Source organism: Triticum aestivum, chromosome 7A (assembly GCF_018294505.1).
Source record: "Triticum aestivum cultivar Chinese Spring chromosome 7A, IWGSC CS RefSeq v2.1, whole genome shotgun sequence".
Lineage (NCBI taxonomy): Eukaryota > Viridiplantae > Streptophyta > Magnoliopsida > Poales > Poaceae > Triticum > Triticum aestivum.
In genome coordinates, this window is record NC_057812.1 from 628,751,771 (window position 1) to 628,762,617 (window position 10,847).

At 44.5% G+C, this 10,847-nt stretch overlaps 1 protein-coding gene across 1 annotated transcript; it reads left to right on the top strand.

Annotated features, from left to right (window-relative positions):
• The first annotated feature begins 2,051 nt into the window (after nt 1-2,051).
• Nucleotides 2,052-7,520, top strand: LOC123153668 (protein FAR1-RELATED SEQUENCE 5-like). Its single transcript, XM_044572677.1, has 7 exons — nt 2,052-2,179; nt 3,442-4,350; nt 4,706-6,283; nt 6,457-6,591; nt 6,756-6,863; nt 7,027-7,068; nt 7,201-7,520. The coding sequence occupies exons 2-7, from the start codon at nt 3,477-3,479 to the stop codon at nt 7,419-7,421; spliced, it is 2,958 nt and encodes a 985-aa protein (XP_044428612.1). The 5' UTR covers nt 2,052-2,179; nt 3,442-3,476; the 3' UTR covers nt 7,422-7,520.
• Nucleotides 7,521-10,847: the final 3,327 nt, after the last annotated feature.

Sequence of the window (10,847 nt, forward strand, 5' to 3'; positions counted from 1 at the left end):
AAAGGTGACATAGCACCCGGGAGCCCCGACACCCCCTAATCCGCTGCGTTGGTGAGTTCAAGATTCGTGCTGTTGAATAGTCAGTAGTAGGTCAATTGCAGTGTTAGGTTAATTTAGCAGGCAATTTGCAGAGACATGCATGACTGATACTAGGCTAGCTTGCAGTGCAGGCCTAGCACTAGGGTCAGTGTGGATGGGACAACTCATAAGAGGAAGTACAACAGTGGGCTATAAGCCTGCTTACATGGCACAATTGCCTATATGGAGGAGAGAGAGAAGAAAAAAGTGATGGAGTGGGCTAACATGCAAGAGCCAGCCTCTACGTGTGCTCCTAGGTAAAATCATTTAATTAAAGGAAAGAGAAAGACACAAAGTTAAAAAACGTTCTAACCTTATAGCCAAGCCAACTCTATCGTATGAGTAATTAATAATACTAACTCTTGATGACATGTCATGTTTATATAGCCCGCTGCTGGCTATATTATTAACCATGCTCTAAGTTGTGCATGCGTATTGAGTAGGCTACATCCACATGGCCCCGTGATTCCTCCATTGGTGCTGCATGTGCTACCCAACAAGCCAATACGCAGAATTTTTTTGAAGTACTCAGATTGTTTATGTAAAGAGCTATGTGGCCTCTCCTATATCTCTCCGTGGAACAACATTTTTGTGAAATACTAGGGTAGGCGCATTGCTCATAGAAGATCCTAATGAATAGGAAAAGGTAAATAGTTTTTTTTTTTATTTTGCTCCTGTTACTTGAGACACACACGGTAGCAGTCTAGCCATTCCTTATTTCTTTTTTATAACACTTCTCCTTTCCCACTGTTCCTCAGTTACTAGAGAGAAAAGTGAGAAGAGTGAGGGCTGTGGAATCTGCCACAGTGCCTCAGTTACTAGGAGGAATCAACCTACGTGACACACTGCCAGACTAGGTCCGGCTTCATTTGAAATGTGGCCGACCGATACCTGTGCTAATCAAATACTTGCTACAGTACTCTGTACATATCCCTAGGCCCAGGAATCTGGACCTACGGTGCTGATAAGGGGGTGGGTGGACACCTGGGTGTTGAAAATCCACTCTTGCATGCAGTCAGTTTGAGTTAATGTATTAACGGTGCATTTCACTCCCTTGGTTAGTATCACAATCCCCTCAGAGTCTTCCTCAAATTGATTTGACAATTGAACAGAGATATTGTCTTGAGGAGCCTCCTACACAATCTCACTGAAGCTCTTGGTAACAGGAGCTGGAGCATCTGAGTAAGACATGTTTCGATCCCTGAACTGTAACATCACCACAGTTCAACCATTTGCTGGCCTTGTTCTCCTATTTAGTATTTTTACATGAAAGGAACACAATCCGGCATTGGCACCTAAGTAATTTTCGCCCTTACAGTGAGGTGGAATGTAAAGTGACATACAGTGCCAGATGTGTTGTCCAGAGGTGAGCCGTTGCCACCTTTGTCGGTCAGAGCAAAGAACTGCGAATACCGTGGGAAGACGACAAGTGAGTGAGCCTATATTCTTATTCCATCCACAGATAAGTAAGTAGGAAACGACACACCTGATACATATAGTTAGCTGCACGTACCTTGGAATCTCATCCACTCGGATACTGAGAGATGTCTGCACCTCGATTATTACTGGTTGGGAGGAATGCCAAGATTTCTTTTCACTAAAACAAAGAAGAAACAGCTGTTTAACAAGAAATTTACAGCGGGCAAATAAAGTTTGGACGCGTCTAGTGGGCGGCCGGCCGCCCTGGGATCGCTAGCCAGCGGCCACCCGAAAAAGGAAACCACCTGGTCCCCCCTCGAGCGAAAAGAGGAAACAGTCCACCTGGTCCCTGCCCGTCGGAGCCAAAAAGGCAACTGCCCCGCCCACCAGCTGGCCGCGGGATCACGTGCACCCTCCTCGCCAAACTGCGCCCTGGCTATCTTCTTCCTCACGAAAGAAGGAGGATCTGCCCAGGTTGCAGAATCCACGCCATCTCTCGCCCCCACGCCTTACCGACGCTGCCTTCTTCTTCTTCTGCACGCCAGAAACAGATCCAAACGCAATCGCCCCCAGCCCTTCTTCCTCCTCCTACACAGCCGCCATGGGAGCCCCAAAGTAGGAGCTGCTTCAAGATCTAAAGGGCAGGGTGGTCAGAGCCATACCAGGCAGTAAGATCGAGCAGGTAAGCCCCCTCTGCACCTCTTCGCTTCCCCCTTCTCCATGGATCCATGGAGAATCTGCTTCAAAAAAGAGGTGAATCTGGCACATCACACCAGATGTTAAACATGCTGGATGTGTTAAACATGCCAAAAACTACCACCTGGATGTGTTAAAAACAAGCCAACTAAAAACGAGTTATCTGGCCAATTAAAACATGATTAAAAGCCAACTTCTAGTTATTATTTGCAAAATGAACAAAAAATTGACTACCCAATGCTTTATTGAACATGTGCAACGAAAAATTCATAAATGTGCAACTAAACATGCATCCCAGCCAACTGAACATGTATCCTGGCCAACTAAACATGTATCCTGCCAACTAAAAACTTATATCTGGCAATACATGTTTCTGAGTGAACACTTTGGAAAAAATGTAGTATATGTGAAAATAAAAAACATGTTTTCTGGCCAACTAAACATGCATGTTGGCCAAAACTGATGACCAACTAAGACATCTATTCTAGGCAACTAAGACATCTATTCTAGCCAACTGAATGCATTAACTGTCCAACTGAACATGCATGTTGGCCACAAAATTGAAAAAATGCAACCTGGCCAGCTGAGACATCTATTCTAGCCAACTAAAAGCATTGAATGTCCAACTGAATATGTATGCTGGCCAAGTGGAAATCCTGGAAATTGAGACGTCTATTCTAGCGAAAACTAGAAATCTGTAGTGCAACAGGAAAAACATAGGAACTTTTGTCCATGGCTAATGAAGCCACAAACCATATTAACATATTCACACACAAATCTTGTCCCACGCATATATTCTGGTCCCACACCTATTGCAAACCATATTAATATGTTCAAATATACCAGATCTAGAAACATAAACGGCGATGAAAAACATATAACTATAATCTGTCCTCCAATTCTTCTTTCTTCTTTCACCTGGATTTTCCTTCTCAAATGTAGCATCCAATTATGTGCAGAAAAATCTGAAAAGAGCTCCTTGCGAAACGGAAACCTACAGATCATTGCAACAAAACAAAAAGGGAAAAGGGTAAGAAAAACTCTGTAGCAAAAAGAAGTCATGCTCTTGCCAGTTATTTACTGCAAACTGTGCAACTAACATAACAACTCTGTGCAAACAAAAAAATTCATAACTGTTATAATAAAAGATTATGCTATGGTCATGTTGCTTTTAGGTTGTTTTGAAACACAGTTTTTCTGTGGTTACCAACTGATGGCATCAATTTCTTCTTTTTTTTATATGTGCAGGGAGTGTGTGGCAGCATCCAAAAACAAGGGAAAAAATGCTTGATCTCAATGAGTTGCCTCCAGATCTCAATGAGCTTCCTCATGATATGGATCAGCAGCAACCCAGCATACAACAAGGAAACTGCACAGAAAATGGTCGATCTGTTTACTACACGCAGGCAAGTCGTGATGGTAACCCTACGGGCCATGACAATGTGGCAGGCCAGTCATCAGCCCGTGGTGCCCCTGTAGTGGTGTCTTTGCAGTCAGAGAGCCATACTCTTGATGACACAGGAACCGAGGCAAATGTTCCTGGTCCAACCAGGACTGAGCTAGAAGCTGGGGCTTTTGACAGAGTTGTGCAAGTAGAAGAAGGAGAGGATGAGGCTGGTTCTCAACCTATGGAACCCTATGTTGGCATGAGGTTTGACAGCCTTCAAATTGCTAAGGATCACTACAACAGTTACGCACTACGGATGGGTTTCTCTATCAAGATGAACACCTCTAGACGGACACCCCGCACCAATGAATTGATAAAACAACAGTTTTGCTGCAACAAGTTCAAGAAGCCCAAAGCTGATGATGGAGGAGCTGAGGCTCCTCCTTACCTGGACCCTATTCCAGATCCAACATCTGTTAACAGTGATGAGGAGATGGAAGAAGAACCTCCAATATTTGCTGAAGAGGATGCTGGTACTAGTAAGAAGAAGAAGAAGCGCAAACGTGAGATAATAAAGCATACTGAATGCAAGGCGAAAATGTTGGTGAAGCTGATAGATGGGCGATGGGAGGTGACGCACTTTGTTCGTGACCACAATCATCCGCTCGTGAACAAACCTTCATTGTCCAAATATTTGAGATCCCACCAAGGCATCTCACCTGATGAAAAGGAGTTTCTGCGCATCTTGTATAACTGCAACTTGACTACAGGTGTGGTGTTTTTCTATATCCCTTGAAGAATTAAGTTTCCCTCTAGGCAGTCCAGTGTGCAACTGTTATGGTACTACTGTGCAACTGAAATGGCTTAACTATGCAACTGCTGTCCAACTTCCCATGCTTTTTATATATCACTTTGGGTGCTTCTTGTGCAACTAGATTGTCTTTACTGTGCAAATACAGAATGTCCTGTATGCAAAAACTGCAAAGTGTTTTTAAAAAGGTGCAGCTAGGTGTCCATTTCCTGTGATTATCTTCTGTGCCAACACGTGTCCTATTACTGTGCGGCTGGATGTGCGCATTTGTGCAACTAAAAAAAGGATATACTGTTTGTTTTTGTATTATGCAGGACGAATGATGCATGTAATGGCAGAGTTCTATGAATCTGAGATGATGGTGCCGTTTGGACCAGAGGCAATAACAAATCTTTGTACAAGTTTCCGTAGAGATGACACAAAGGAGGGTGATCTGATTGAGACAATTGCGCACTTCAAGGATATACAAAAAACCGATCCAGACTTCTTCTATAAGGTGAAATATGATGAAGAGGACAGAGTTGTCAACATATTTTGGGTGGACGGCTTAGCTCGAAAAGCTTATGTGGAAGCGTACCACTATTGCATATCGTTTGACACCACCTACATGACCAACTTGTACAATATGCCGTTCGCGCCCTTCATAGGAATAAACCGACATGGCCAATCTTTCATGCTGGGTTGCGCGTTTGTGAGGCAGGAGTTGGCATCGAGCTTTGATTGGGTCTTTGGAGCATTCCTAGAGGCTATGGATGGCAAACCTCCTGACAACTTCATCACCGATCAGGATGGTGCGATGAGGCAGTCAATACAGAGCATCTTTCCAACCACCGTGCACCGTTGTTGTCGATGGCACATCATGAAAAAGGCTCAGGAAAAGGTTGGTTGGTTGGTGTGCCGGAATCCAGGACTCTCTGATGATTTCAACAAGTGTGTTGACTTCAGCTTCACTATAGACGAGTTTGAGCAGAATTGGGCTGGGTTAATGATCAAGTATGAGCCTATGGCACACACGCACTTTGAGAAGTTGTACGAATACAGGTCAACTTGGGTGCCGTGCTACTTCAAACACAGGTTCTTTCCCTTCCTCCAGTCTACACAGCGTAGTGAGGGGTTCAACGCCGTCCTCAAAAGATATGTGAACCCACACAACTCAATGTTGAACTTCGTCAAGCAATATGAAAAAATACAGAACCACATCCTTGCCAAGGAAGGCTGCAATGATTACAGGACACAACACCTTGAGATTGAGTTGTGGTCCAACTTCCCAATAGAGAAGCAAGCTTACAAAACCTATACTAGAGACCTTTACCGCAAGTTTAGAGAAGAGTTTGAGCTGATTGGACGTTATAATGCATTCCAAGTTGGTGCTGATGTGTTTGAGCTCAGACCGAACCAGGAATTTGTTGCGAAATATGGTTCTCGAAACTACTTGGTGCAGGCAAGGGTGGAGGAGCGTTCCTATTTGTGTGAGTGTTGTAAAATGGACAAGGACGGCATCCTCTGTTGCCACATCCTCAAGGTGTTCACCCATGTTGGCGTTGATGTCATACCGCAAAGGTACCTGCTAAGACGGTGGACACCTACTGCTGTACCTAGTGCGCCAGGGACTGGTTATGAGAAACCGGATGAAATGCCTCCTCAATCAAAGAAGCAGATAAGGGAGAGGAACATGATATACGATTTTCGGAAACTAGCAAAGTTTGCGAGTGGTTCTGATCCAGCACAAGCTATTGTATACAAGCATATGCGTGCAGCACGTACCGAGATCGGCCACCTGAACAAGTCCAAGAAAAGGAAAAAACCGACTGCTGCAACGGGGCCATCAGATGATGGCAACCCTCGAGGACCTCCTCCACCTCCAGGCAGCAATCAGGGGGCTCATCATCCAGGTAATTACCTGCCCCAACTCCTGATCTAACTAGGTGTGTAACTTCAGTTGCACACATCATTGTGCCCAGTTGCACACACCATGGTAGCCACTTGGACAAGAACATACTGCCTAGTTGCGCATGCTGTGTTAGTTCACGCATCAAAGATAACGCAGCTAACTTATTTTTTCCAGTTATGCATATATGTGATGTCAACCCTCAAGGACCTCCTCCCCCTCCTGGCTGTACACGACATCCTCCGCCACCTCCTCCCCTGCATGCTCCTCCCAATGGCCCTACAGGCAGCACTCAGGGGGCTCGTCGTCTAGGTAATTACCTTCACCCAACTCCCCATCAAACTAGGTCTGTAAATCCAATTGCACACATCATGGTGCTCAGTTGCACCGAACAGGCTACCTAGTTGCGCATGCTGTGTTAGTTTGAGCATAAAAAGATAAACACAACTGACTTGTTTGTCCTGTTCTGCCTATAGGTGATGCCAACCCTCAAAGACCTCCTCCCCCGCCAGGCCCAACTAGCAGTGCCCTTTGTGCTACTCCCAATGGACCTACAGGCAGGACTCAGGGGGCTCATAACCCAGGTTAGTACCTTCACCGACTCCAAAACAAATACTAGGGTGAGTGACTTTAGTTGCACATATCATAGTGCCCAGTTGAACAGAAACATGCTGCCTAGTTGTGTGCGCTGTGTTAGTTTGAGGATCAAGCTAAAAATCTAACTTGTTTTTCATGTTCTGCCCATAGGCGACTACAATCCAAGTACCATAACAGGCCGTGCTACTGCAGGTGTTTTTTTCAACTTAACTTGCACACAGCAACCAGTTAGTTGCACAAAAATGTACTGTGTGGTTGCACAGAACATCAGTGCTGGTTGCACAATAACAAAAATACTAAACTTTTTATATGATTATTACACAGGTGATCGTGACGGTCCTACTGCCCCGTTGGAGGCTGCATCCCTTGCACAAGCTTCTGATGATTTTGTGCCCAGGGATCCTCCAAGGTCTACTACAAAGGGTAGGGCAAAGAGTCGACGGTACAAATCGGCGCTGGAGCTACACCCAAAGAAGAAAAACAAATGCAGCCAGTGCCAATCTACAGAGCACACTGCTGGTGTGTGTCCACAGAGGCTCCTATGATTCTGTTTCCTCATTTGTAACTTTGGAACAAAGAAGGAAAAATAATGATGTCTTTTTTAGCAATGTTGGGACCAAGTGGACACATTCAGCATCTATGATTCCTCTTTATCTAATTTATGTTGCTTGAATTAGTTCATGCACTGTGTAAAAAAAAGTTGCTATTTGTGCCTTTGTTGGCAACTGGTTAAATATTTAGTTGTTGAACAATTGTATATACAGTGCTCCTAATGTATCAACAAAAGTGATGATATTGAGTTGCAAAACGCAATTACTAGCAGTGTGCAACTACAAAATCTACTTAATAAAATTGTACAAACCAGAAACTTCCTCCATGGAGCCGGAAAAAAAAGTACTGACCTACTCCTTGTCGTATCTCAGCAACTTCCTCCATGGGGCGGTGTTGTGCACGCTGGTGACCCAATCATACGTCAGCTTCTTCCTGATGTTGAGTACTTCCTTGGGGTCGTAGTTGGGCAGTTGGCTACCATTCCACTCGGTGGCGTTAAGCAGTGCGAACAACCCACACTCATTACTGCAAAAAATGGGCAAAAAAAATTGTCACATAAAATTAAAACCAAAAAAAGATAATGCACTCTGTGCAACTACTTATGTCCTACTGTGCAACTGCTTGTGTTCTACTGCAACTCATTATGTGCCACTTTGCAACTACTTACGCGCCACTCTGCAACTAGCTAGATAATCCATTAGAAACTCATAAAAATGATAATACAGATTGAAGACTAGTACTGTGTCTTAAAAATACTAAAGATTGCACATGAAGAAAAATTTAAAAACTACAAAATGATTGTATTTGATTGATAAGGAATGAAATTCTTATTGTCTTACTTGCCAAGCTGCTTCGGTACGTCAATATCAATAATCTGGAAGTGCTCAATGCTGAACTTTGGGTAATGCTTCCTCCATAGCTGGCGTACTGCCCCCGCAATGGTAGAGGCGTTGTTCATCAGCTCAATGTTGTCCAGCGTCCTACTTGAATCAAGAACTTCGAAGCGTCCGTCCCTCAAGTTGACACTGAAGACCCAATAATGCCTCCCTCCGTCCTTATCGGTTACATCTGCGCACTCGAGCACTGGCAGCATGACCTGCAAGCGTGAACGATTTCAGACACAAAAATACAAGATGTAGCTAAGAAAAACAGTAAAAGACTTGGTCAAGTTAAAAACGGGTTGCAACAAGTATCTGCCAACTAACAGATGTGTCGTGTGCAACTGGACATGCTGTGGGTGCCAACTAAAAAAAGATTGATGATGTGGGCACAACACTCACTAAGTCTTTCTTGTCGAGACGGTTCTTGTAATCAAACATCTTGTTCATCTCATTCACATTGTGGATCCCTTGCTGTAATTTTATCTGCAGAGATTATAAAACATGGCTCAAAACTCCTTAGTAGGTGAAAGGCCTCCCTCAAATGGTCAACGAAAAGTGCTACAGAACAAAGATGAGGGTAAAAAGAAGGTTTTGGAAAAACTTACAGAAAACCTCAGTGGCATAACAACCTTCTTTGACCCTTCTGGTAAGTTATCCATGATGTGCAAGATTCTAGTCTCAATAACAATTTTTGACAACCATTGAACCGGCCTCATCGAATCAACTAACTCCTTTAAAGAAATGTAGAAAGCACCATACTTAATTATCTCAGGGCTGATTTTTTTGAAAGCAATAAAAAGACAAGTTAGCTCGAAGGGTCACAGCAGCAAAAAAATGTGCATGAAAATGAAAAAAGAACAGTGTGCAACTAAAAGCCCTGTTCTGTGCAACATACTATGCTTTCTGTGCAACTAAGTGGCTGGTGCTATGCAACTGAAAAAGATATGTATGTAGGCTGTGGGGAGTTAGTTTACCTGGTAGCTCCATCATTTGCTCCTTTGTGATGCCTGACCCAATACAAGAGGGCAGCGTAAAGCTTGTTCACTACCTCATTGGTGCTGAAAGTCTTGTTCTTGTTGTATTCGATGAATGGAGACCTTTGAGATGCTGCGGGCCTTCTTACCCTCCTCTGTCTTCGTGCAAGAGGTGGCCCCCAAGAACTGCTCGTGCCAAGTTCTGGTTCTGCGCATATCGGGGTGTGGCAATTCTCTGGTGAACCAACATCTAGTTCTTGAGCTATTGCCTTGCCAACATCAGCAGCATCACATCCTTCATTCACAGCTGCTGGGTCTAACTCACACTCATCGATGCTAATCACACCGGCTTCCGCTGTATCTACTGTTGGAGCAGGTGCTGGAGCATCACCATCTATGCCGAGGTCAAAAGATGGTGCATCGCAGAACCCGTCACCATGATAAGAGTTTGATCTTCGTAAGGGTTCAAGGACCAGGGCATCTCCTTGCGGCACAAACATGGGTGCATCATTCGCTGACTTGGTTCGCAATAGTGTTGTAGTTGGCGGCCTTGGAGGCTTGCACCTACTTATAATGTTGAACACCTCCTCTTGTGTTAATGGTTGCTGAAAGACAACTCTTGGGGACGGCACTTTGATAGTTGGATCACCTCCTTTTGTGTTTGGCATTGAAGCATCTCTATCAGTAGGCACCTTGGGACTTGCAGTTCCAGTGGTGCCTTCCTGACCAGCTGTGGTGGTTTTGACTGTGACCATACTGCTAACTAACACATCAGTTGGCACACTGGTATCTGTAATTGGCATCTTTCCAGTCTGAGTTGGCAGCAACCTGGCAGAACTTGGCACCCCTGCATCAATGGCTGCGGCTCGCAGCTCTCTCTCGTCTCTGAACCCCAAATCTTTTGTGGCCTGTTCCCCCTTTGCGCCCCTGGCAAACTTGACAATCTTCTACTTAGGTGGTTTTGGTGCGACTGTTGAAAGGGGAGTCTTCCCCTTGATCTGTTGAACTTCTCTGACATTGGTTGGCTCTCTGCTCACTACTGTTGGCATATCAGTTTGAAGCACAGCTTCCTTGACCATATTTACTTCAGCAACTTCACTCACCATCTTCTCCTTGGTTTGAGGCAACTGCAGATTCTTCTTCATTGAAACTACTTTACACTTCTGGACCACGTGAGGGTTTGCCGTGGATGCTGCCTTGCTCTTGCTGGAGCTTAGGTCTGGGAGCAGCTTTAAATATTCCTTGTATTTTTCCTTTGAATGAACCCAGTCAAGACCCTTTCCTGCTTCCTCCATGTCAATTTGATTCTTTTCAGCTTCAGTTGATAAGAACAAGCTCTTGTCAATGGCAAAGTTGATCTTCTCACACATATCTTTGTCGCTGAAATCTGGCACGGGAAAGGTGGTTGGCAAAGCTGGCTTCAAGTTGCAGAGCTTGAACATATCAATGCTTCCCTGAGACTCTGCTTCGTCATTTTTCTTTGACTTTGGCAAATCCTTGTCTTTCCAGCAAGTCTTGTCAATCAACAACTGTAGTGTGCTCCTGCTACTCAATGAATTGCTGC

Bases quoted from the DNA above. Each gene is read 5' to 3' on its own strand.
- LOC123153668 (XM_044572677.1), top strand. From the start codon at position 3,477: ATGCTTGATCTCAATGAGTTGCCTCCAGATCTCAATGAGCTTCCTCAT. The intron at 4,351-4,705 runs GTGTGGTGTTTT...TGTATTATGCAG, and splicing joins TAACTGCAACTTGACTACAG to GACGAATGATGCATGTAATG. The intron at 6,284-6,456 runs GTAATTACCTGC...TATTTTTTCCAG, and splicing joins TCAGGGGGCTCATCATCCAG to TTATGCATATATGTGATGTC.